At 42.6% G+C, this 27,104-nt stretch overlaps 1 protein-coding gene across 5 annotated transcripts; it reads left to right on the forward strand.

The window, feature by feature from the left end:
* The first annotated feature begins 823 nt into the window (after window positions 1-823).
* On the forward strand, window positions 824-26,762 carry Max (MYC associated transcriptional regulator X). 5 transcript variants are annotated; one of them, XR_013343761.1, is made up of 6 exons: window positions 824-1,048; window positions 1,766-1,792; window positions 9,567-9,674; window positions 24,479-24,602; window positions 25,057-25,141; window positions 25,830-25,917. XR_013343761.1 is itself a non-coding variant. In XM_026385129.2 (5 exons), the coding sequence occupies exons 1-5, from the start codon at window positions 1,013-1,015 to the stop codon at window positions 26,015-26,017; spliced, it is 483 nt and encodes a 160-aa protein (XP_026240914.1). In that variant the 5' UTR covers window positions 824-1,012; the 3' UTR covers window positions 26,018-26,762. The 5 variants fall into 5 exon arrangements, 2 of the variants coding, with proteins under 2 accessions (XP_026240914.1, XP_026240916.1); XR_013343760.1 differs by having other exon boundaries at window positions 25,057-25,157; window positions 25,830-25,915; XR_013343762.1 differs by having other exon boundaries at window positions 25,057-25,145; window positions 25,830-25,909.
* The last annotated feature ends 342 nt before the right edge of the window (window positions 26,763-27,104 follow it).

Below are 27,104 nucleotides of genomic sequence, written 5' to 3' on the forward strand. Positions count from 1 at the left end.
TTGATCTTTCTTGCAACCCTTAATTATGGTTCTCTGAACTGGGGCACTCCCTAAACTGCACGGGCTACAGCAAACTCCGAAAGGGCTTTTATTTCCACGTACATGAGGTCCTGGTAATCTATGAGCCTCACGTGAGTAACCGAGTAGCTAGGATGGTCACTCGCGGACATAAGAAAGCAGACCCACCGCGAGGTCGGTCCTCTACCACGTCCTGCAACGCCACTTAACACCTCCTATTGACCCTCCACAACCAGATGCCGACGGTCCGCGTGGGCATCCTGAGCCGCGCCCCCTAGTCAGCAGCACAGTTCTCTCCCAGGCGGGTTACGCCCCAGGGCGCAAAGCGGAGCGACCCAAGCATCAAAAAGTCAAAGTAAGACCAGTCGCGCCAAGGAGAGACAGCGTTATTTAGGGAGCCGCCTTCTCCCCAAGAGCCTCCACCCAGTCCCCTGGGCCCAGCGCCTAGAACTCAGACGGCGGCCGGCTCCAGGAGCCCAGCTCCCTCCACGTGTCCTGTCTTCCCGGCAGCCTCTCTGCTGCCTCGGGAGGAAAACCTCCTGACAACTCGCGGTCTGCGGACTACGTCTCCCAGCAGGCACCGCGCCATTTCCCTCCGCCCCCTCCTGGATGCGCAGGCGCTCTGGGCTTCGTCAACAAGCCCGGCAGGCGGTGACTGGGTGCGGTCCCTTATGGGACTTGTAGTTTTTCTGGCGCTCACCGGGCCGCCAGTCAGAGGGACGAGGACTACAAGTCTCGGCTGCCCAGGCGCGGCGAGCTCGGTCACGTGGCGGGGGGCAGATCGGGCGTGCGTGCCGCCGTTGATCCGGTGCTGCAGTGAGGAGGTGGTTCTCGCCCGTGTTGTGTGTGTGTGTGTGTGTGAGTGAGAGAGCGAGTGAGTGAGTGAGAGTGTGTGTGGGGGCATTCGGCTTGTTGTTGTCGGTGACTTCCCCCTCCCCTCCGCCCCTCCCCCTCCCCGTCGCCGCTGCAGTGGCCGCTCCCTGGGCCGTAGGAAATGAGCGATAACGATGACATCGAGGTGGAGAGCGACGTGAGTCCCGGGGCTTCTTCCTTCCCGTGCGGGTTGTCAGGCGGGGACAGCGGCCGGGGCTCCCAGCGGGGCGACGGCGGGAGGGGGCCGGGCTGCCGCCGCCTTCTTCCCCTTCCCCGGGGGCTGGGATCGCCTGCGTCGCGCTCCCGGCTCGCTCCCCTCCGGGCTCCTGGCCGGAGCGGCCTCCTGGGACTGGAGGTGGGGAGCAGACACGCGGCCTCCGGGACCCCCACCTCCTTCCGTGGAGAAGGGTTTTGCGGCCTCCTCCACTACCCCACCCCGCTCAGGATCCGGGGACAGGGATGCGGTGTGCCCGGGATCCCATTGTCCGGACCCTGGAGAAGGGGACGGCATTCAGGACCTGCCCCTTGGGTCCGCGACCCCCTCCTACCGTGACCCGCGGATTCTGGGGGTGAGGGCGGACGGTGAGGGGTGGGGAGTGCTCAGATGCCCGAGCTGGGTCCGAGGGAGGAGACAGTCTTCCGACCCCTCTGGCCCTGATCGGATCCCGGAAGGAGGGGCTGCGCTCGGGACCCTCCTACCCTGCTACCGGATCCCGCTGGGGGGTTGGGGTGAGGGGGAAGAGAGGGAGGGAGGGGTGTCGGGCTGACTCCCCACCCGCCGCTTCCTCCGCCGCCGGCATTTTCTTTCTTATTATTGAATGCGAAGTGTAAAAATAACTTCTATATTTTCTATTTTTTTTCTCTCTTATTCCAGGAAGAGCAACCGAGGTTTCAATCTGCGGTACGTCTCCTACTCTCCATTTCATTTTCATTTCCGTGCAATTTTAGTCCTTTTTGGGGTCAGAGAGCAAAAGGGGTTGTTTTATTACTTTTCATGTTGTAGTAAACTCCTGTTAGCTGCTAAGATGAGGTGGGGCCTTCTGGGGTTGGGGAGAGGGGTTTGCAAATTCCATGATTCTAGATTCTCAGGTGGTAGATTCTAGTGAGTTGGGTGAGTGAGAGGAGCTGTGTGCAAAGAAATGAATTGTTCTGTAGTTTTCAGGTGAGAGATCCAGCTACCACTATATAAGCAAGAAATGAAAAAATAAAGCATTCTGAAGAGAATGGTAGCATTGTTTGACGGCAGAGTGTCCAGAAGATTCATTTAAGAACAAGTAGGTTTTTAAACTCTGTTTGCATAGTTGTGTGAAGCTGAAGCCACATGCAGTAATCTCCTTTAACCAAAAGTCATGTGACTGCTCTAGACCCAAGGAATTTAGCACAGCATGGTATTCTTATGCAAAAATTGTAAATGTAGAGGAGTCTAAGGTGGAATCTTGAAAGGTCCTGTACAGACAGCTTCTTGTGGTCTGACTCTATTTGAGTTGAAGGAGAAACATAAAGAAAAACAAATGTTGAAATGGGGCATTGCAGAGACACCTTTGCAGAAGTGTGATGGATATAACCATAGAGTGCTAAAATAATTTCTTAGGGTTTTGATATTAATGTTCTCAGTCGATGGGTTTTGTGGATTTGTATAGATACTTATCTCATGTCTTTGGAGTCTGAGACAGTAATGTGGGTATAGATAGGAGGAAAAACAGACCCAGTAAAAAGAGAAAAAGGAGAAACAAGTATATCATAGTGTCTAATACTTGAAGTTGGGACCAGTAAGAGTTGGGGGGAGGTCAAGAATTCATCTGCCTGTGGGGACCAGACAATGAGATTGTCAAGAATTAGATAGGAGGAGTGAGGACTGGGGTACTGGAAAGCATATGTCACTTCTAAAAAGGCAGCCACTACTCAAATCCAGTGGGTTGGTAAGTGGGAGTGAGGACTCAGTGTTGCCAAGATCTTTCTATTCTATTTTTAAAAGAAAAACTAGAAATCCAGATTTTGTTATTTTTCTGATTTTTATATCTTTTTTTTTTTTTTTTTTTTGCACCATGCTGTGGATTGAACCCAGAGCCCTGTTCAAGCTAGACAAGCACTGTACTGGAATTATATTCTCAGTCCCCATTTTTCTTATGTTTAAAATGGTGTACAAAACAGCAGTTTCTCCAAACTGTTAAGAGTTTGCAGGATGCCACTTTCATAATATCTGATGGAAAAATTTAATAATCTCAGGGTAAAGGCAAGTTCTCTTAGTTGCACCTACTCTTCATTAGAGCGACCAAAAGGATTATGTAGGTTGTCAAAGAAGATAGGCATGAAGACAAATTTCATTTGTTCAGAGCTGATATTTCCATAAAAATCTGGTGAAGCAGTTGTTGTGAGGATAATAGTTAACTAAAAATAATTTGTTTTATTTTTTGTTGAAATATTGTCACATCCTTAAATTTATAAATATATTTGAGTATATTTTAACATTGAATTGCCTTTTTTTTTCCAGTTACTATTATTTTATCCTTAATAATGTGTATTTGGAGTTTTGTGTTTGAGACTCACTCGTTTAAAAAAAAAAATTTTTTTTTTTTTTCATGTCTTCAGTTGTAAAATCTGCCCCAGGGTTTGATCAGGGTTGGAGGGTAGGATTGGTAAGGCTTCCTTTGCAGAATCATTCATTGAATTGGGATTATATTGGCTTTCAAATGAGAAAAAAGTTTTCTTTGTGAAATTTTGGCTCACAGTTCTTGAAAGCTTTCTGCTTTTCAAAATATTCTTCCATATGAGTATTGATGTAAATTCATTTACTGAATAATTAAAAAGTTTCCACTCTCCTAGAATTCTAATCTCCTTGTTTTGTATAGGTGTTTTTAGTTTGCTGTGGTGTGCCTAGGATTTTTTTTCCTTTGGCTTTGAGGGATAGACAGGGAAGTAGGTTTGACCCTTTGCTTTGTTTTGTTTTTTGGTGATAGGAATTGAGCCCAGTGGCTCAAGACCCTTTGTTTTTAATTTGACACACCTACTTGTTGACTTAAGTATTGTCTGGCACAAGGTAATCAAAATAGGATGGGAAAAAAAAGCAGATGAGTTTTAGATAGTTTCACAGTATATCAAACTGTTGTGAATGGGTAGATTAAAAACTGATTCCATTTTCCCCCTCTGATTAGATCTGTTTACTGTTTTGAAATTTAGTATAGATCATAAACATATGTTTTTTTAAATTTTGGAGAAAACTTAAGTTTTGCCTTGGGAAAAGAACGTTCAGAAAAAGATGTAGACTATGAACAATCACTTAGGACAATAGTTGATCTTTTTAAAAGTTACTTAGAAAATGTCTTATTGGCCTGATAGAAAAAGAGACATTCATATTTTAAAATGTCACTACAATTTGTAGGCCTTACTATAGGAGATATGCAGGATACTCAGCACGAACAGAATTAGGAAGTGAGGCTAACTGTAACAGAAAGTGAAACTGATTTGACGAATGTTTTTGTTGCCTTAGTATAAACGCAAAATAGCTTCTCCAGTTACCAGTAAGCTTTTGTTAAAGGAAGTAACCCAGGACAATATTACCAAATTCAGTACATCACAGAATCCCACTGATGTTATGTTATTTTTACTATTTTTTTGAAGGGAAACTTTTACACGTAAACATAAATTTTTGGAACAGGTATATTTTATACAAGAGGTTCCCTTTGCTTTATTTGGGAAATTTCTCTGGGAAAAGGTGGAAGCATATAAGAAATGTAGCATTAGTCTGTTGATCAGGAAACCAAGGCCTTTTCCAATGTATTGTAACTGAACGTGTTGCGTTTACAGTGTATCTGTTAGGGGTTTAAAAACAGATCTATGCAATTCTACTTCTGGACCTTTCTGGTGTGAAGTATTTTTAATAGCTCAGTGCTCTTTGTTTCTTGAGGAATTGTAGTATATTCAGAAGGGAATGATTTGGTCATTCCTCTGAGATCTCAGGAAGGTATTGTCTTCTCATAAGAAAGATGTTCTTATGTTTGAGTCTTTTTCTTCTTCCTTGAGATGCCAATAGTGGTATAAGAGTTGACCAGTGAATCCAATTTGGTGTTCAATTAAAATTGTCTCACCAATTGTCTCCTTTTAAGTGGCTCTAATATAATGTTATCTTTGGATAATAGTGTTCCCCAGTTCTTTGAGGCACATTTGTTTTCACCAAACCTTGAAAACAAATATATTCATTAGATGATCGAAATATATAACTAGGTAGTCAACTTCAAGCAGGAGAGGTGTTGGGAAATTGCAATTAATGTCTTCATGTTAGGGACCTTAGTGAGTTCATATCATCCCAGTTGCCCATTATTTCATGTTGCAATTTTCATGTTGATTCAAATATATATTTTAAGTTGCTTTGAAATTCAGTATTATTCTGTTTCTTATCAGAAATAAAGAATAGATTTTTTTCCAGATGAGAATTTGGGACCTTTTCCTTTTTCATTGTCCTAATTATTAAATAAGAATAGCTTGATTATAGTCATAAGCAGTGCTATCTTCCCTCTAAAATGAATTGAGATTCATATATATGTGTCTATGTATGCATATAAACACACATGTACGTATACATACTGGGCCTGAACCCAAGGGTTTTACCAGTCTTTATAATTTTTAAGTTGTTGAGGGTCTCACTAAGTTGCTGAGGCTGGCCTTGAATTTATGATCCCCCTGCCTCAGTCTTCCAAGAGTCACTGGGATTACAGGTGTGCACCACAACTCTGGCTATATTCTTAAATTCCTTAAATGCAGTTAATGCTTACTGGGCAACACAGGTTCCCTATATTGCTGAGAATTTTCTGTATTGGAGTCTATATTTTCCATATTGGAATCCTTGTAGAAGACTAGGTGTAAGGTAACTTGCAAGAAATGGCATTATTCTTAGAACCTTGTTCATGCTTGAATAATGAATCATTTATGTCCCCATGCTGTTTGCCTAGAATTGCGGACTGATGTCATGCCTCTAAAGAAGATGCATTCTCTGTGCAATAAGTTGAAAATTATTATTTCAATTTATTGAAAAAATTATTTCAATTTTGAAAGATTTCCCTCAATTCTGAACAGAACTCCTTGGCTTTGATAAACCTCCTGCCAGTTTTAATAATTCATTGGCCAATAAAATAATGTCTTTATTTAACACTTAAAATACATCTGCTTGTTAGTATCAGGGATGGATACATTGTAGGTGAAGATTTTTATTCTGGCTACCAGTACAGAAGTTTAGTTTAATGGAAATAAAAACTGAGAAGCTAAGTAAAATTTTGGCAGAGATGCCAAAGCTGGAAGCAATTTGGTGCTGTAGTTCCTGTTGAGCATCTGTGGGCCACTCTTTGGTATTGCTTAGCCCCTTAGTATTTGTTAGGCTGCCCTGAAGGAAAGGCTTTCTGGCAGAAACTAGCAGTCCATTGTGCTTGAAGAGCCAGCAGCATCCAGCCATTGCTCCTGGAGAATGTATTGGGGTGATATTTGGGGGCCTGCTGAATAACCCAAGAAGTCTTCTGTTACCTAACTCAAGTTGTACCTAATTAATTGGCAAGGGTACTTTCAGTACCACAGTTTTCAATGTCATGACATCTTTCTTAGGACAGTAGGCAAGAAAGCTTGCTCATCTGAGCTGAGTCTAACTTGTTCAAGACACAATTGTTTGGTCTTTAAAAAAAAAGAAAAATGCTTTTGAGTTTGTGGGAGGATCTCTGATGCCGTACACTGAGAGTCTTCACCCATTTTCCTTCTCAACTCTGAAATCTTATTCCTTTGGGAAGGGATTGCCAGTGAGGAAAGGTGGTTAACAAGCCAGTGATAAACTCTAGGTTTGGGCCCTCTGGGTGTGGGGGTGGAATGGGGTAATCAGGCTGGATGGATTTGTGGTTTGGAAATATTTCCCGAAGAGAATTTTCAACCTCATGTTAGGTTTTCAGTTTTACATGTGCTCTTTTAAGCCACTGGTGATATAATTCAGAGTTGCCTGGAATTAGGCATGTTAGTTTTGCATGTTTTTTAACTTGCTCATGCAAATGAGGCTTGAAGAAGAGAAAAAAATATATACTTGCCATTATGTCAAGAGCTTTAAAATTGATTCTGGTTAGGCCTAGCTGCTCAGGGATGGACATGGCAGCAGGGATTGGTCTAAGGTTCCACTCATCTGCTAGTTAAATTGGGCTTGGAACTACCACAGAAATTCCATCCCCTACTTTGAGAACAACAGTCCCTAGCCCAGGCTCTCTACCAGGCAGTGGACTGCTGCCTTTTCCTTGTTGAGCCAACTTCTCAAACTTGGCTGGCGCCCCAGATGAGAAGCCAAGATTTCTGCTGATGGTCCACAGCCAAGTTCACTTACAGTCCTCTAACCAAAAGACTTGTCCATTTGAGTCCTTTCAGGGCTCAGTGAATGGGAGGAGAGTAGGGCATTGTGGGGATGATTTCAATGTTAGGTTTTACCTCTCTCCATGCCTCTAGTGCAGGCTCAGTAAAACCAAGTCCAACTTGATTCTAGCTGTTTGTGATTTACAGTGCTCTCCCAGAAAGAAAACAGATGATTAGAATTTTATTTGTATCAACAGGAGGGATTGTGGGTAATTCTGTTGTCACTGCTTCTGTGCACAGCTCTTAAGCTGGGAGGAGGGCCAGGACTCAGGGTGATTTAGTAGACTGAGTATCTTGGGCTGCTGCTGGAGACCAAAGCTGGGCGATTAATTTGCATGTAAATAGACCATCTTGGAGAGTACACAGCAAACACTGAAGAGGCAGATACTTGCCAAATGTCAGCCCTTCTAAGCACCTCAGGTATAGGCCCAGCCCAGTTTACCTTTGTATAGATGACTAGAGGGAACAAAAAGTTGGACAAAGACTGAGTACTTAAATATGTTTAATTCCTTCAAGGTATTTCATACTGCTGTTAGAAAATATCTATAATTTTCTTGCTTTAATGTTGTGTCATGATGCAGAGTACCTATCTCTGGACTGGGGATGTGGTTCAGTGGTAGAGCACTTGCCTAGCATGTATAAGGCCTTGGATTCAGCACCAAAATTTAAAAAAAAAAAAAAAATTACCAGAACACCTCTGATTGAATTCCTGTAGCCCCAGGTCATCTGGTGTTCTGAGTTTGATAATCCTCTTAGATTCCCCATACTATTCTATACATCTCTGTGGTCTAGGAGGTACTCTTACTTTATAGTGAATTCTGACTTAAGATGGGACAGCTTTAGAAGTGCTTCTAGCTTCTGTCCTCGAAGAGTGGCATGCTCTGAAGGACCATGACCATGAAGGGAGCCACATGTCCATTCAGTAGAGCTATTGGTGAGGTGTATGCTTAAGAGACCAGGAAGTAATTAAAATGACCACAACTGCTCCTGGCCTCTCCTCTGGTTTGACTCAGATCTTTAGGATTAGATAATATGAGAATTGCAAATTCTTTCATCCTCACAGCTCTAGTCTTTATAGTAGATTTTTGTCTATACATCTTGTCTAGTACAAAAATTCATTGGAGGCATTATTATTGTGCTAAGCCAAGTTATTTACTCTTGTTTTTTTTTTTTTAAGTCCTCGCTCTCTGAGTGGATTAAAGCCACCTCATTTTCCCATATGTAGACTTGTTGTGTAGGCTAGCTCCTTGCAACCTGGCATATTCAAGGTAAATCTCAGAGCATATTCTCCATAATTATCGGAGTGTAAGTGTGGTACAGTTCTTGCTTTGGATTAAGTTAAGCACTTGTGTTCCATTTGGAGGGGATATCCTTTTAACAGTGACCTCACAGTGCTCAAGCTGAAGCTCCCTCATAGTGCTCACCAGCACTGTCTTTACTGGAATCCTTTGCTGTTCCTGATTCATTGGCTGTCTTCGCTGTCTTCTTTGTGATTTTAAGGAGGAGCAGGACAGGTTAAAGACTTTGGTTTGAGTATTTCGAAAATGCCTAATTAGCCTGACCTGCCACAGGTGCCTGAAGGAATTTATTCAGAGCTTGTGGGTGTCAGAAGGCCTGTCTTGTGAGAACTACATTTCTGGCTCAGCCTGTGTGAATGGTTTAGGAAACGGGACTCCAAATGTGGTTGGCATCTCTATCAGCTCTGTTATTATGACCTTAGATTTTATGCAACTGGGTTTTTTTGGAGGTTTTAGTTTCTCTTGTATGATTTGATGAGAGGGTTAAACTAGTGCCTTTTAGCAACTGGAGAGCTGGGCAGATCCTTCAGTGGTGGGTTTCACATGGAGAGGAGCACTGCACCAGTGACTCCACTTCTCCATGGGGCACCCCCTCCGCCGGAATCTCTTACAATGGGGGTAATATCACATCTTTTGAAGGGACCCACTGGAGATTTCCCTAGTCTCCTCCCAGCCACCAACTGGTAGCTGTTGTGTCACATAAGTAAGTTGGGACACTGGTGTTGCAGGAGAGTCACACTTTGTCCCCATGAATAACTTTGATTTTACTTATGCATGAGCTGGATGCATCGAGCTACTTTGGATGTTCCTGTCGCAAGCCTTGCTCACCCCTTTCTCCCCCTTTAGCAGAGCCTAATTCTGGAGACTCCTAACTGCCCACTTGGACCAATCTTCCCAGTCCACTCACCAGAGACAGCGCTGACAGCATATACTTCCAGGCTGTACCCCACTCACCTTGTACCAAGCCAAAGGAGTGGTGTCCTAATGTTCTTTCTCCCATTTTTCTAGGCTGACAAACGGGCTCATCATAATGCACTGGAACGAAAACGCAGGGACCACATCAAAGACAGCTTTCACAGTTTGCGGGACTCAGTCCCGTCACTCCAAGGAGAGAAGGTGAGTTTATTGAGAAAGCCAGTTGGCCACCCCTAGCTTATAACTTGTGGAAGTTAGTAGGACACGCCTGTCTGGAAAGAAATACAGTAAGAGATATTCAGATGGCATGGTTTCTTTTCTTTTTTGACTCTTTGGCATATCCTCACACACCTTACTTACTCTAGTTTATCTTTAACAAAAATATGTATATATCAGATAGAATGGAGCTGTTGTAGGAGTGGTTTTTCAAACTCAGTATTACATGTAATAAATTAATTCAGGAAATTATTATAACTATACATTCTAGCAAAGAGCTTAACCTATAGTTAGTTAACACTAAAGTTCCAAGGTATTGAGTCCCTAGACCTCTGTGAGAATTTCTTTTGTAAGTTTCTACATCAATATCTAGTGTAAGAGAACATTTCCAGGCATGTCTGTGAATCCATCTGGGCATGGGTGACTTAGCAGCCCAGATAGCTTTTGTTTCCAAAGTGTGTAAAGAATGATTTAAGCTTTGGAACAAAAAACTTAAGATGTTCATAAGAAATAGAAGGAAAAAAATAGCCATTCTCTTTGCCCCAGCCCCACTGATGGCCTCCAGAAACTAGCATTTTTCCTAAAGGGTAGGAACCAGCTGTTTCTGCATTCAAAAAACAGAAGCTTTGAGCAAAAGTCTTAGGGTTTAGGTCACTCCTTGGAATTTGGAGGAAACGTCTGTTTGCGTAGTTAATTCCATCCTTAATGCTAGTGTAGCTGCCTGGTTTCTGCAGCCTTTCAGTGGAATAAGTGGCAAATTGGGAAGAAGACCTATGGTTGTGCCTGCAGGGGGTAGGGGGTGTCTGTGATACAGTGTTTAAAGAAACAGCTATTTTGGGCTGGAGATGGAGCTCAATTGTAGGGCACCTGCTTAGCAAGTGTAAGGTCCTGGGTTTGATCCCTAGCACCACAAAAGAAAAAGAAACATCTTTTGTTATGAACAGTCTGCTCTTGGGTGAACTTTGAGTAGCTCTTCTGATTAGCTCTGTGTTGGGGGTCCTGGGTTTGTTTGGTTAACTAATATTAAATTGGGAACCATTGAATCATTTTATACTATGGTAACATGTGTTTTATACTTTATCTAAGGTGTGGCTTTCATGCAGCTGAAGCGTGGGGTGGGTCTGACCTTTATGAAAAACACAAAGCAGGCCATGTGAATACCTAGTATTGCAAAACCAGAATTTGCCATGGGTTAAACCTACTTAGTATGGGCTTGATTTGATGGCCCCAAACAAAGGTACTTAACCTGGAATAACAACATTCCTGGGTATAGCACTAAGTACCACAGGAAGTTTTTATGACTAGAGAGACTCACCCTTTTAGTCGAAGTACACACGTGCAAAAGCTTATCTCTTGTGCATGTCTCAGCTGTTGACAGTGCTTATTCTTTACCGTGTTACCAATTAATGTAGTTTCTGTGACCTACATGGACAAGAGCTGCCTTCTATGTCTTGCTTGAAGTAGTGGTGTGAAATCAGTGCTTCCCAAGGGGTGGGCTGTGGACCATTCACATCAAAATCACTACCAAGTCAGCTTCCTGGAGGTAGACCTGGAAACCTGCTTTCATAACAAGCAGCCTAGTGATTCTCAGGCATTTTTAAGTTTGAAAAACACTTTGAAAGAAGCCAGAACTATACCTGTTTCTTATCCAACCCTATTTTACATTGCTAAAACATTCTTTCTTAAGTCCTTATAATCTCATTATCCTAAATCCTGTTTTCTTTCTTCAAGAAAGTTGAAGGTTTAGCCAGGCACAATGCTGCACACCTGTAATCCCAGCAATTTGGGAGGCTGAGGCAAGAGGATTGCACATTTGATGTCAAGCCTGGGTGACTTAGTGAGACCCTGTCTCAAAAAGGGCTGGGGATGCAGCTCAGTGGTAGAGCACCCCTGGCTTCAATCCCCACTGCTGGGAGCAGGGTGGCAGTTGATATTTGACTTAGGTAGCCTTAAAAACAGACTAGTTTGTCATTTGTTGTGCCCTTTGACTTATTCTCACTCCATTCATCATATGTTTACTGAGAATCAACTATATTCCAGCCACTGTTCTAGATGCTGGGAATACAGTAGTGAACAAAACAGAAGTAAGCCTTATTCTGATAAGGAAATGATAGAAAATGAACGAATAATAATTATTGACAGATCAGAGCTATGAAGGAAAATTACAAGGAATGTCTCACTGGCAAGGTGGCATTTGAGTGAAGATTTGAAGGAAGTGAAGGAAAAAACTACATCCATCTAGTGATGAACCTTCCAGGTAGAGAGAGGGGGCCAGCCAGTGAAGTAGCAGCCCTGAGGCAGGAACCAGGGAACGTTCCTTGGCCAACTGAGGAAACTTAGAGGCCAGGAAGGCTAAAGGATTGAGTGAAAGGATGGTCGCAGGAGATCTTGTTAGCTCACCCTTTTTTATAAGTAAGAGAGGAGCAGTCTAGAGGAACCAGATTTGTTAATCAGCAGAGCCCCAATTTGAGAATTTACTAGATGCCATTCTAATTTCAGAATCCTCTTGTCTTGTGTGCTCTTCACTTTGGCTGAACCCAGCCCATTCTGGTATGATGAGCATGACCTTCATTGTTCTCTTAGTCTGTCAGCAGTTTCACAGGTGCAGTGAGTCTAACGGAACTGGTCTCTCAGACTTGACTTCTCACTAAATGTTGTAATTTTTTTTTTTTTTAATGTGGTATTTGAAGCAAAGGAAATTGACTAACTTTTTATTGGGATTGCAGCAATTAAGGTTGTGACATTAATGTAAATAGTTATGAAATGATTATTTTACTCTGTGAGTTTTGGGGTACTTAGCTCAGTTATTTTTATTTTTGTTTTTTTGTACTCAGGGTTAAAGTTAGGTGCTCTACCACTGAGCTACATTCCCAGCCCTTTGTATTTTGAGACAGGGTCCCAGTTGTTTTTGTTTATTTATTTGTCCAGGCTGGCCTTGAGCTTGCCATCCTCCCTCAGCCTCCCAAATTGCTGGATGACAGGGGTGTGCCACCATGCCCTCCTTAGCCCAGATTCTTGAAGTTTGGAAAGCTTTGATTTGGGCTTTTCATGCTCTGGTCTCTCTTGATTTGAGCATCTCCAAATGACTTTTTAGTTACCATTTGGATTATCTATCATATACATTTCTAAGCCTTTTTGTTGTTGTTGTTGTTGTTGTTGTTGTTGTTGTTATTGTTAATAGAGAAGTTTGGATTGCATTGGATTCTAACCAAAAATAGAGGATACAAAAAGGAGGAAGATGTAGTGGCAGAAAACTGTAATTCCAGCAACTCAGACGGCTGAGGCAGGAAGATCAAAAGTTTTGAGACTTGGGGCTGGAGATGTGGCTCAAGTGGTAGCTCACTCGCCTGGCATGTGTGAGGCACTGGGTTTGATCCTCAGTACCACATAAAAAAAAATAAAGATGTTGTGTCCACCCAAAACTAAAAAATAAATATTTTTTTAAAAAGTATTTTAAAGAAAGTTTTGAGACTAGCTTCAGTAACTTAGCAAATCTCTGCCTCAAAATTTTATAAAAGCACCAAGGATATAACTTAAGGGTAAAGTGTCGCTGGGTTTTGTCTCCAGTACCACACATACACACAAAAGAAGAAAAATTTTAAAAAAAGAATGAACTTCAAATGTGAGACCCAAACTGCATTTATCCTTTGCTAAAATATCCTATGTTTCTGTTATAAAATGAAGATTATGAAGAACATTCACCTTTTGCTTAAGTAAAAAATCAGTGAGGGGCTGGGGTTGTGGCTCAGAGGAAGAGCTCTCGCCTAGCATGTGTGAGGCACTGGGTTTGATCCTCAGCACCTCATAAAAATAAAGGTATTGTGTCGACCTACAACTAAAAAAATCAGTGAGACTGGGGATATAGCTCAGTTGGTAGAGCACTCACCCAGGCTTTCTCCACACGATTGTGGAAAAAAATTATTAACTATCATCTGTATTACAATGTAAAATTAAATCCACAAACAGTTCTGTGAGGTATTATACCATCACCCAATAATCCCTACTCCTGCTTCTCCTGCCAATGTTGCTATCAGAGGTGAGGAAACAGCTCAAGATCCCCATCCCAATCTGTAGTTGGACAAGGACTAGAATTTGGAACTCTCTAATTTCATCTTTCTGCCACACTGTAGGGTTACAATTTAAGGATATATTTTTAAAGATCTTGTTTAAATCTTGTCATTATTTTGGGACTTCTCTCCAGCTAGAGACATTAATCTTGGCAGTATGTCATGCCATGGCTGCTACAGAAATATTACTCTGAGGTGACATTTGTAGATAACACTGAAATGCAGGCTTGAGAGTCATTGTAAGTTTGAATTATTTCAAAGTCCACATTATTGCACTCAGCACCACTACCCCCACCATAGATCATTACAGTTGGCAATTTATTTGGGTTTTGCCATCAATTCCAGGGTTAACAAGTGGACCCTTGAGCTCTTGTTTTGAGTCATTGGGTCTCTTAAATTTTTTCAGTTGGACATGGAGCTCACCAGGAAAGATGGGATGGAATTAGCCAGTCAGGCTGTGAGGATTGATCTTAGACTGTGGCACCATCTTTAGAGAGATGGTACTTTTCTTGAATAGAAATTATTCTTTGTTTTAGGGTCCTTAGTTGGGTATTAGGGAATGTTATGTAGTGGTTTACTGACACTGAGCTCACCATGTTTGTGCAGAGGCAAGATCTTGGTGGACAGCCTGTCAGGTTGCCTTTACATGGGAGTATAATTCTGTTCTCTGCACCATGAGTTAGCTCCAGAACCTGAGCCAAAACGATTCAATCATGACTCCATTGCTATTTGTAGCTCTATAGCAGTTTATAGTAGTTTCTCATTTATAAGTCTCTTACTAAATGCCTGTGTGTTGCTGTCTCAGGCAGTTGTGCTTGCATTTCTCCCTCCTGGTGAGAGCTATGAAGAAAAGAGATAACATAACCTCAAATGAAAATAAAAATATTTTTCTAGTCAGCATTCAGTTTGGAATTTCTGGAGTTTGGTGAAACTGAGGCACCACCCATTAGCTTCCATCACAGGTTGTGGCACATAGTAGGTTCTCAGTCTATAGTTATAGAGAGAGCCTGAGAAAACAGCAGCTTGCTCAGTCCTTTAAAGAAAATAACAACACTGTGTGCTCAGCTGTGTGACTGAGACCCTGTGAGTGCTACAGGGACTCAAAAGCCTAATAGAGGGTATCTACTTTTGAGGGTCTTGCTCTCTTGCTGAGAAAGAGAATTTTACCTAACAATTACCAATGATAAACATCAACTAGGAAGTTTAAAAGACTGAGTGATTCTGTTTCCTTCCTTTTAAAATCTGATTTTCTTCACAGGTAGATGTTAAAACCAAATAGTCCTTGTGACAAGAATGTGATTCTTTTTTGGGAGGAAGGCAGGGGTGCTGAGTATTGAACCCAAGACTTTGTGCATGCTAGGAAAGCACTCTACCACTTAGCTACAGATCTAGCCCTTTTTATTTTTCTTATATGAGAATGGGATCTTGCTAAATGCCCAGGTGGCCATGAACTTTGTGATCCTCCTGCCTTAGTCTACTGATTAGCTGGGATTACAGACAGATTCCTCCATGCCTGGTTTAAATTCTTGAGGCCAAAGACTTTCTCCCACTTAACCCAGTGTGGGATTATTTGTTTTGTTTGCTGTCTTATAGTCCTGGTGATTGAACCTAGGGCCTCTCATGTACCAAGCAAGCATTTCACCTCTGAGCTATCTCCAGTTTTGTGTTTTTTTGTTTTTTGTTTTTTTGGGGTTTTTTTTTTTGTATTTTTAGATAGGGTCTTGCCAAGTTGCTGAGGCTGGTCTTAAGCTTGAGATCCTGCCTCAGCCTCCCGAGTAGCTGGGATTATAAGCATGTGCTACCATGTCCAGCCTGGTGTAATTTATGTAAATTTGTGTGATTATTTGATGACTGTCTACCCACACTGCATCATAGGAAGTACATTGAGGCAGGGAATATATCTCCTTTTGGTCATTTTCTTAGCTTAATGACTGGCATAGAACAGGGAGCACAATGAGTTCTATTAAACTGGGGGGAGGAAGCTCCCTATCTATTGTGGCCACACAATTTTGGGAGATGGCTCCTTCCAGTGGATGCCTTTAAGGCAGGCAATTCATTTGGCAACACTTGTGTGTATATCATATCTAGGCTGCTAGAATGGATGTCTTTTAAATAACATGTAAACCATAATCCTACCCGTTTCACATATTATTCATGAAGGTTGTTATCTGACCAGACTCCAAGTTAGCATCTCCTTAAATTTTCTATTGCATAAATTGTGCCCATAGTTGCTCATATCCAGGTTCAATCATTGTAACTGTATTCATTTAATCCTTTTTTTTTCTTTTGTGGTGCTGGGGATTGAACCTGGGGCCTTGTGCATACGAGGCAAGCACTCTACCAACTGAGCAATATCCCAGCCCATTCATTTAATTCTTTTTTTTTTTTTTTTTTTAGAGAATTTTTAAAAATATTTTTTAGTTTTTGGCGGACACAACATCTTTGTTTGTATGTGGTGCTGAGGATCGAACTTGGGCCGCACGCATGCCAGACGAGCGCGCTACCGCTTGAGCCACACCCCTGGCCCTTCATTTAATTCTTTAAAAATTGAATTTGTGTCTTGCTGCAGATCTCCAAGAGCCTTTCATTGCCTGTTCAAGAGAGGACAGCATTGTGTTCTCTGAGGCACCAACTTGCCTGCCTGCTTCTCCTCCTTCCTTCCATTATTCTCCAGTTATTGTGGACAGTATCTACCTCCTCTGTTTGCCCAGGAATGTCATTCTCTGCTTCTCTGAGGTCTTTCCTCCAAGTCCAACTCCATCTAGCCTTGTGGCCCATATGATGACTGGGTCTCATGTTGAAGAGACTTATTCAGAGGCCTCCCTGTCCAGGTACTTTATCCTGCCAGCCTCTCCCTCCCTGCCCTTAGAACTATGGCCCTTTAACTCCAGTGGCCCTTTATGGGCCTCTTGTGTCTTCTTATTTCTGTGGTTATCTTATCACCTAACTAAATGTGATGCTCTGGAGAGCAGAAACCTCTTTAATCACTCCAGGAATCTCTGCAGAGCAAAGTGCACAGAGGTCTGACTCCCCTGAGGAAGACTAGAGAGCAAGGAAATACTACCTGCCATTTTTTGCATTTGATATTTGAAAGGATGGGGATTGATTACTAGGCCTTCTTTTTAGCATTTGTTTTCTTTTTTTCCCCGTGATGAAATTGAAAAACTTCTGAAAAATGGGAAGAAGGAAAAAAACTTTCTTTATCTACCACAAGTGCAACCTTTCCTTTGACCTAAGGTCCTATGACAATATGACAATCACTGCTTGGTAGAATTTTTTTTCTTTCTTTCTTTTTTTTTAATGGTGCTGGGGATCAAACCCAGGGCCTTGTGCATGCGAGACGAGCACTCTACCAACTGAGCTATATCCCCAGCCCCAGATAGAAATTTACTGAGTAACAAATACTTTTTAAGTAATTTAAATGCAGTTAAACTTTCTAAAAGACATGCTAGAAAAGTGTAAGTGAAACTTATTTTAATATATTTTATTTGACCCTAATATTTTAAAAATAAGTACAACTTTAACACGAACAATCATTAGAGATAATTTATACTATTTTATTGCACTAAGTTTTTTGTTTTGTTTTTGCTGTACTGACAATTGAATCCAGAATCTGATGCGTGTTAGGCAAGTGCTCTACCACTGAGCTACAATCCCGACCCCTTATAAATTTTGAGACAGGGTCAGGTCTTGCTAAAGTTGCCTAGACTGGCCTCAAGCCTCGAACTTGTGATGTTCCTGCCTCAGCCTCCCAAGGAACTGGGGTGACAAGTGTATACCACCACCACACCTGTCTTAAAAAATCTTGTGTGCATTATGTATTTCTGGCACATCTCAATTTAGAATAGTCACATTTCAAATGTTTCTTAGCCAGGTAGCTAGTATGTATCTTTGGGTAGTGCAATTTTAAGATACATTCTTTCCAACTTCAATATAAAATTGGGCACTGCCTTAAAGTGGATATCAAAGAAACATGCTCCCCCCCCCAAAAAAAAAAGACTAATTAATATTAAGTCCATGAAATTATTAATGGCATCTAAGAAGCATGGAAATACACTATTAATTCCTGTACTCCTTTCTGATCTCTTTATATGCACACTTTAAAAAATTTTTTTTTTCCTTTAGTTGTCAATGGACCTCTATTTATTTATATGCAGTGCTGAGAATCAAACCCAGAGCCTTACACATACTAGGCAAGCACTCTACCACTGAGCCACCACCCCAGCCCTGGTATGCCTACTTTCCATGGATTAAATTGTTAGAAAACTTTTGCTTTTAAATAATAGCATGCTTTTCCCCCAGATGATGCAGCATTCATATTTAGTCGTTAGGCATGTGCCTAATGTTGGTTAATTTGGGGTTGTGTCCAGTTTTAAAATTTTATAAATACTGTGGTGATGAGAACATTCTGGTGAATGGCCATTTTCACAGACTAGAGTCCCAGCATGGGTATGAGCATCTGGTTTTTGCTGTGTGTTGGCAAGATGGTTTCAGGAGGGTTGTTTTCATGTCTTCGTTTCTTCTTTCATTTCTTATTTTTTCAAACAAATTCTAAAGACAGTAGTATTCTGAGACTCCCAATTTCACCATGATTGGAATTTTTTTAAGAGGATGACTAATATAGTAGCAATATAGTAATAATATAGTAATATAGTATTTTATTTATTACCTGTGAGAGTGAATGCTCTTTGTTTACTTTCTGTTTCCTTTTTGGGAAACTATGCTTCACAGCCAAAGTTTGATGGGAAAGTGCCACACCTTGGTTTCAAGCCATCAAAAGCATGAGAAAAAAGAATGTTTTGTGTTAACTTTTAAACAAATATTTGACTTCTGGCTTTAATTAAGCCCCATGCAGGGCATGATAGCACTGCCTTTTCCTGATGATCAACAAATAGTCCTGCAGCTGGTCCAGCAGAGGGTCTGCCTAGAAGCAGGGTACCTTCAAGGACCTCACAACCAGATTGGAGTTCAAAGCCAGCCTCAGCACCTCAGTGAGACTGTCTCTAAATAACATGCAAAAAACAACAACAACAACAACGATGTCACAGCCGTTCAGCCTTCCTTGTTGGCATTGGCCATTTTTTAATTAACTAGTTTATTGGACACCCAAATATTATGCAGGTTTGTTAATTTTTATTTTCAAAAGATCAAAAAAATAAAAAGATTTTAATCTCAAAAGGTGGCTTATTCAAATGGAAATATATACCAGCTATCCCTAGCCCTTAATGCATGTAAAAGCTTGTATAGTTTTCACAGAATAAATGGCTTTATTTTCCTTAAAATACCTAGTTCAAAATAAAGCAAGTAAATTGGTGCATCAGACCAACTTACAGTAGTTCTTTTTATTCCTTCTGATGTGGCAGTTTGCGTCTTGGGAGAAGAAGATAGCTGAAGCATCCACCCAGCGTAATATGTTTTGTTGTTGTTTGTTATTTTTTAATTTTTTAACTACACGACAGCAGTGGAAAGCATTACAATTCTTATTACACATATAGGGCACATTTTTGTATATCTTTGTATATAAAATATGTTCACGACAATTTATGCCATGTGATCTGTTTTTGATATGAATGGGGAAAGGACCATTGTTTCTCAGGTCAGCGATCGGACTCGGGAGGGCAGTCCTGTTCATAATGTTAATAATCTAGTACTACTGCTCTCTGCCTACCTGCTTTCTAGAACAACTTGGCTTTTCCCACAATCCAAGTTACTGTAATAAGATTCACAGCACCAGAAATGTGTGAAACGACTGAGAACCACTGCTTTAAAAAGGACCTTGGACCTTGGACTTGATCCTAAGCATCAGTGACAATGGCTTCTAGAATCAGGGTCTTATAAGGTTCTAATTAGAGCCATGGTTGTGGCTCAGTGGTAGAGCGCTTGTCTGGCATGCATAACGTACTGGGTTTGATCTCTGGTACCACATAAAAATAAATAAAATAAAAGTATTGTGTACATCTACAACAAAACTTTTTTTTTTTTTAAACGAAAAGGTTCTAATCTTTTGGGGTCCCATCCTTTTGTGAAATATGTAAGTTGATTGTTGCCATGATTTGAGGAGTGCGTGGTATCTGTTGGAAGCAGAATTCTGTGAAAGTGGTACCTCTGGAGGGTAGGCTGACCTTCCTCTTTGTGCACATGCTGCCTAGCAGACAACTTCAGCGTGAACAGTAGAAGGGACAGAGATCTGCAGGGCCTTACTGCCATACCCGGGGTCTTCTCCTTCATCCATTTTGTTTTCACCTTCTGGGCTGCCAAGAGACAAGGAAGCCAGCAGCACTGCGGGGAGCTGACACTTCCTCCTACTGGGCCAGGTTCACTCAGTCCTCTCAGGCTATCTTGCATCTTGGGCTTTTCCTGTTTGTTTCTTTTCTTTGGGAGCCTGTTTGGTTCTTACCATCTTAAAAAGGAAAAAAGAAAAACAGTCTTCCTTTAGTGTCGCTATTTTTATAAGCTGCTATTTTTCACTTCTTTTTTTTTTTTTTTTCAGCCAAATCTTAAAGACAAGCTTCACTTTCAGCTCACTCCTGCACCTGGGTGGACAGTTTACAGTTGGGCTTCAACTCTCACTCCTGCTAGGAAACCACCTTCACTAGGGTTTTCATTGACATCCCTGTAGGCAAATGAGTGACTCGTTTGAGGTCCTTTTCCTCCTCATTCTCCTGCGACAACACTGTTCCTGCAATTCTGTTGATCTTTTTTAAAGTGGATTTACAACTGCCTCTGTTTTCAAAATGTGGGTGTCCTGGAGGCCTGGGTTCAAATTCTGATTCTACTTCCTATTAGTTACACATATGAAACATTGGTTAAGTTACCAACTCTGTGCCTCAGTTTCCCTTTTTATAAAGTGGTAGAAATAATATACAAAGGTTGTGTGAGGATGCCTGGCACTTAATAAGTGCTTGGTAAGAGTTATCTGCTGCCATTATTATTGTCTTCATCATTACTTCTGTTGCTGTATGCAGGCGTAGATTTGGAACAAGATCTGACAGAGTTGCCTGGCATCCTTTGTGTGGCTTCCAGTAAGAGAGAGGCCTGACTCACATTGCTATATAGGAGGCCCAGCTACCTATTGTCTAAATGGTAGGCATGGCTGTGTCTAAACTATTCAGGAGAGCCATTTCTGCTCAGAAAGGTAGAATCAGAAATTAGTTCCCTCTCATTGCAAAAACTAGAAGGGAAAAAAGATCATGCTGTCCTCACTCACTACCCAAAGGCATCGTGTTGACTTGCCAGGTCCTGTCTGGTCAGCATACTCACGTGAATGTTGTCAGTTGACTAAAGTGACTGAGAGGCTTCTCAGGAAACAGAAACTAAAAACTCAGGGCTGTTCCATAGTCCATGCCATAAATCCCAGGGTTTCTTGGTGACTTCATGTTTACTATGTACATATTATAAACTCGTAAAGGCAAGGAAGAGCCTGCTCACATCTTGGTGCTATGGCTTGTCACATGATTTTGTGTGATTTGGAAAAGTGTGAGCGGAGGGGATTTTAGGTGAATCTAGCATTTTCTAACTTCAGCCCTCTGGATTAGATGCAAAATGGGGGACATTTTGTATTTTGTGCTTTTTATGAGACTAACATGCTGCCTGCTGCACTAAGAAGGTGCTGGCTGTTTTGTGCTTCTAAATTTTTTTTGTTGGATCTCAGTTCCTAGGAAAGATAAAATAAGATTAATTCTGAATTATTATTTTAAGGGGTTAAGGGCACCCTGAATGATACCCAGAGCAAGCACTTCTGTTTTAAGAAGGGGGTGGAAGAAGGGCTGAGTTTAAACCCAGATACTTCCAAGACACTGTGTGTTTTTGTTGTTGTTGGTTTTTTTTTTGTTTGTTTTTTGTTTTTGTTTTTTTTAAGAGAGAGTGAGAGAGGAGAGAGAGAGAATTTTTAATATTTATTTTTTAGTTCTCGGCGGACACAACATCTTTGTTGGTATGTGGTGCTAAGGATCGAACCCGGGCCGCACGCATGCCAGGCGAGCGCGCTACCGCTGAGCCACATCTCCAGCCCCCGACACTGTGTTTTAACCACTTAGGAATTTTAATCTTCTTCACAAAACTGTCCTGAGGTGGAAACTGCCATCATCATGGATATTTTTCCTTATTCTGGCTTACTAAGCTGGGCTCACCATTCACTTTTTACTTCTTGGTACTAATTTCCTGGTTTCATGTATAAATATCTGAGGGTGCAACTGGGGATACAGACTGCTACTCAGTAGAAGTCATCACTTATATTTGCCAGTGTGCTTTCATTTTAAAAATCATGTTTTTCCCCCCCCTGGTCCCAGATGCACATGGGTGTTAAGAGATAATGTTGTCTTCTGGGAACTGTTAGTTGAGGAAATAGCTTTGAAATAGGCAAATTTAACCAGGCATGATGGTGCAATCCTGTCCCAGCTACTTGGAAGGTTGAGGCAAGAGAATCACAAATTTGAGTCTAGCTATAGCAATTTAGCAAGACCCTATCTTAAAATAAAAAGAAGATAAAGAAAAGGGCCGGAAATGTGGCTCAGTGATAGAGTGCCTGGGTTTGTTCAATTCCTCATGCTGGAAAAAAAATTTTTTTTTTTTAAATTTTTCATTTTAAGTGTCTTGCTAAGTTGCTTAGGGTCTCAGCCTCCCAAGCCACTAGGATTACAGGCATGTACCACATCCCCTTCCCCCCAAGAAACTTTTGTTTCTTTTAAGAGAGATTGGGGTATAGATATGCCTAGCAATATCATTAGTGATGGAGAGGGTAGAATTTGCAGGGCCAGGTGGGGTCTTGTAGGAATTCTGTTTGGATCAGGAATAGCCATAGAGAAGAATGTTTCTACAGGTACAGAGCTCAGTAGTGACAGTATAGAGCTTGTCTCTGCCTCTTGAATCCCCAAACTGCCATCACTCATACTCTCTTACTCAAGTTTTAGTTCCATCTTTAGTATCCAAGAGGCAGAGTATTTTAATTAGTGCCTCCTAATTATTGCCCTTTTCCCCCTCTATTTTTTCACTTAATATGGCCCCTTTGCAGAAGCGTGGGATACAGTATCTGAAGTGTCTGTTATGTCCTCTCATTCTTTCTACATAAGCTAACCATTCAGCTAAGGAGACAGATCTGGCTTCTCCCTTACCCCCTGCCCTTGACTGTGCTACTCTTCCTGCTTAGCACCACCTTTTCCCACAAATCCAATGTTGCTCTAACAAAGTGTAAAGTGTTCACTATTTCACCTGGGAATGTGTGTGTGTGAGAGAAATGTAGCACCGAGACAAGACCCTGGCACACAGTAGGGAATCACCCCCGCCAGAAGCCGCCTTTTCCATGGCCTTTGTAATCTGTACTAGTCAGGTTACACTTGTCAGCACTGCGTGTGATTTGTCTGTGTGTAGATAATACCTCCTCAGCTAGATAGTAAGTAAGCTTCTGGGCAAAGAAGCCATGACTAATACATTTTGTTTCCCCATAGTGTCTGCCTAGTACCTTGCACATAATTCACATCAGATAAAAATGATTGATTGAATCCAAATGATTTCCTCTTGAGGAAATTGCCTTAAGGACACTATAAGAGGAAAGCCTAGAAATTCTGGTACTTTCAAGGACTGGCAAATAAAGTGGTGGCTTTGCATACCACTCTTGATACCCACTTCATTGTGACGTCTATAATTTGAGATTGATTGTTAGGATTCAAAACAAGTAAATTTAGAGTGGAGGTTTTCTTTTCTTTTCCCTCGGCTGTATACTGGTTGTTTGGGACCACTGATTTGTAATACAGACTTGTGGAGAACTGCCTTCCTGTAATAAGAAGCTTTCCTGCTGCTCAGAAGCCTCTATGGCATGAATGATATATCTCAGCTACTAGTCCACCCTGCCTTGGGCTTCTCTTGGCTTTGTTCCATTCTACCAATTTGACTGTTGGTTGCCTGGTCATAAGTAACTCTGGCCGTGTTTGCAGCTGAGAGAAAATCCCCCAGACACAGTGACCTGACATCTATTTTATTGGTTATTAGCGTGTTCCTTTGATAGGGCAGTGCCATCCGTGGCTCTTGTAGAGATGTGGTTGCTTTCTGAAGTGGCTCAATCTCGTGCCCTTCCTGTGTTGACATCAGGCACTAACAGTTTTCATGCAAGTCTCTTCAGCCAGGAAGGCTCAGTGACCCAACAGCGGTGTTCACTTAGAACTAGTTAACAATGGTTGAGGATTTGACTGAGGTCTAAGACCTTGGTGCAAACCACTGTAGCTACTCTTACCCCTAGCCAGCTCCAGCCAAGATCTTGCTCTTTTCATTCTGGACCACTGACCAGACCTTAGTAGAGTATGAGTGATTCAAGTTCTCATTTAAGTAGGATTTTGATGTTTTCAGACAAAGCTAAGCTGAAGACTTTAATGCAACCATAAGAACCAGAGGGGATGGGAGGAGTGAGGGTTCAGGAGTCAGACACTCCCAGCTCTGAGCTCAGACTCCATTGCTGTCTAACTGGTGGTTTGGAATAAGCCAGTGTACTCCTCTGAGCCTTGGGTTCCTGGCAGAGCTCCTTCTGAGACTGTGCTTGTGAGGTAAGCTCTGAAGCACTGGAAACTTTGGCACAAAGAAGGCCTTAAGTATCCATCACTCTTTCCTCGGCCTTTTCCCACCTTGCCCTCCTGTTTTCAGTTTCCCATGCTGGGCCGTGGAAGGTCATGGGTCCCTCACTACCCAGACTCGGTCTTTATTTTGTCACCTGTGCTTTTTCTCATATTGCAACAGGCATCCCGGGCCCAAATCCTAGACAAAGCCACAGAGTATATCCAGTATATGCGAAGGAAAAACCACACGCACCAGCAAGATATCGATGACCTCAAGCGGCAGAATGCTCTTCTGGAGCAGCAAGGTGAGCGGCTGAGCTTGTGGGGCATCTGGCCCTGCTGTGCTCCAGCCAGGTCGGGGCTTTCACACCTGGGCCTGCAGAGTCAGCCAGTCCCAGAGCGTGCCTCAGAAGCAGTCTCGGCTTTGTAGTTGAGTGTTAGAGGAAGGACCTGAGCCGGCAGTGAGGAGACAGTGGAGCTAGGGAGTTGGACATTGGAGGCTGTATCTTTTCTGGCCTGATCTCTCCCTTTCTCGGGACTCAGGTGCTCCGTCTGCAATAGGGACCACACCTGGCATTAGGTGTCTGATAAGAGCTTTGAGGTCCTTGGAATGGAATGTGCTTTGTAAGTACCAGAGACTCCAGGTGTTCAGGGACAGTGAGCCCTCCCCATTGTCAATGGTAGTCCAATCAGGGCAGCCTACGGGCCAGGCCCCTGCTATTCTCAAATGCTCACACCCGCCTTTTCCTACAACCACAGGGGAAAGCCAGAGCTGATCAAGTTCTTTGTTCCTGGGGAATTCACTTCTCTTCCTCCCTCATGGAAGATGCAAGTAAAAGGAAATGCAAGTAACCACCTGGGTTAGAACACCGCAAATAAAATAAATAAAACGAATGGGTTTTATTCAAGCTGAGCTGAACCAAGGGATGGGCAGCGGGTGGCATCAGTGGGTTGGTTGAGGGGCCGAGCAACCTGCATGTAGGGGCTATCTGTCAAAAGGCCCAGGTATTTTGTGTGTATCGGTGACTTGCTTCCAAGTGTCCAGCTTGTCATTCCAAGTGGATCTTGTACATGAGAGCTAAACCAAAACTTTTCTTTGGCCAATACATCTTACATCATCTTTTCCTGCTATTGTGTGGCCTTCACACCCTTGTGGAGCCTGGCATTGCTGGGCTGGCTTCTTCTTTGTCATTGCACCGCTGAATCCCACGGGGAGCTCATGCTCTGGTCTCTAGGCTGGGCTTCCATGGCAGGACGGTGACATCACAAGCCTTCTCTTCAGGGTTGGGTGGGGTGGCAGAGTAACTGGCTATATCTGCCAGGAACCCAGGTCCAGCTGGGAAAAGAGGGAAGGGAAATGAAGTGTGTGTGTGGAACAGCCACTCGAAGGGAGTACTTCTGTGTGAGCCACCCTGAGCCTGGGCTGGCCAGCAACAAGCCCTTAGGAAGAACAGGCTGGACCCTGAGTCTGAGACTTGGTTGTTCCCTGAGTCTGCAGAAGTTGGTAATGTGCTCCCTCGGTTGCCTTTTAGTCCGTGCACTGGAGAAGGCGAGGTCGAGTGCCCAACTGCAGACCAACTACCCCTCCTCAGACAACAGCCTCTACACCAACGCCAAGGGCAGCACCATCTCTGCCTTCGATGGGGGCTCTGACTCCAGCTCAGAGTCAGAGCCTGAAGAGCCCCAAAGCAGGAAGAAACTCCGGATGGAGGCCAGCTAAGCCACACAGGGCAGGCCAGCAATAAAAACTGTCTGTCTCCTCCGTCGTCTCATCCTCCTCTCAGTTCATCATTAGAACCCTCAGAACCATTTAAAAGACTCTTTATTTTTCTTTTTTTTTTTTAAATTTTTATTTTTACGTAGAAGCTCTTGGACAACAGCTCTCGTTCTCCTTCCCTATTTCCACTATTTTTTTTAAAAAATGTATTCCCTTCAGGGATTCCCTGTCCCCACCAGACGTTTTTAAACCAAAACACCCCAACTTGGCAGCTTTTTCTGTGGAGGACAGACGGCCAGCCGGACCTCTGAGCACATGGTGTCCTGCCCACCCCACCAGCTCCTCCAGCCCCAAGGGGCACGTGCCTGGAGGACGCCTGCCCTGCCGGGCCTCTCCTCCCGGTCCCCCTCGCCTTTGTTTGATAGACTTTGTGAATCTGTGAACTGCTCTACTTTGAGAAGATGACCAGTTTGGAGTAATGAGAATTACCCCCTCTCCTTCATAAGGATTTTTTTCCTAAAAAGCTATTTATCACTCGTTGAAAGACCAGACCTTGAAGAAGTTTGTGGTATAAAAGGAAAGTGGGGACAGATTTGCAGAGTTCTTGGCACGTTTCACTCCCGCTTCTCTCAGCCAGCTGTTTAAGCCTGCAGTGCCAGCCTTACGGAGGGCCGAGTGACATTTGTGGTATGTATGGGAGATGGCAGCAGTGAAGCGGCAGCCACCAGAGAGTGGTAGGGGGTGGTTATTTGGGGGTGGGACAGGGAGGGATCATTGGGTGGGGTAGAGGTTTTGTATTGAGGGCCAGTGATGATGTTTTGATATTTATTTCCTGCTACTGAAATTTGAATCTGAGTGAATTGTCCCTATTTCTGATGATGTCGGTTATTGCAAAGCGACAGATTCATAAAGTAATGATCAACTCTTCCTTTCTTTTCGTGTGTATTTCTAAGAAATAGAGCCAACTGATTTTGTAATATAAATTCCAAGAGCAATTTACCTGGTACTAAACCCGCACCCCAGTGCGGCCCCTTTCCCCACCCTCACCCCACTTCCTCCTGTTCCGGAACCTGTCTCCATTGTGTGATCC

Source organism: Urocitellus parryii, chromosome 6, assembly GCF_045843805.1.
Source record: "Urocitellus parryii isolate mUroPar1 chromosome 6, mUroPar1.hap1, whole genome shotgun sequence".
Lineage (NCBI taxonomy): Eukaryota > Metazoa > Chordata > Mammalia > Rodentia > Sciuridae > Urocitellus > Urocitellus parryii.

Coding starts and splice junctions, on each gene's coding strand:
- Max (XM_026385129.2), top strand. CDS start 1,013: ATGAGCGATAACGATGACATCGAGGTGGAGAGCGAC. Junction 1,049..1,765: donor ACATCGAGGTGGAGAGCGAC/GTGAGTCCCGGG, acceptor CTCTTATTCCAG/GAAGAGCAACCGAGGTTTCA. Junction 1,793..9,566: donor AACCGAGGTTTCAATCTGCG/GTACGTCTCCTA, acceptor CCATTTTTCTAG/GCTGACAAACGGGCTCATCA.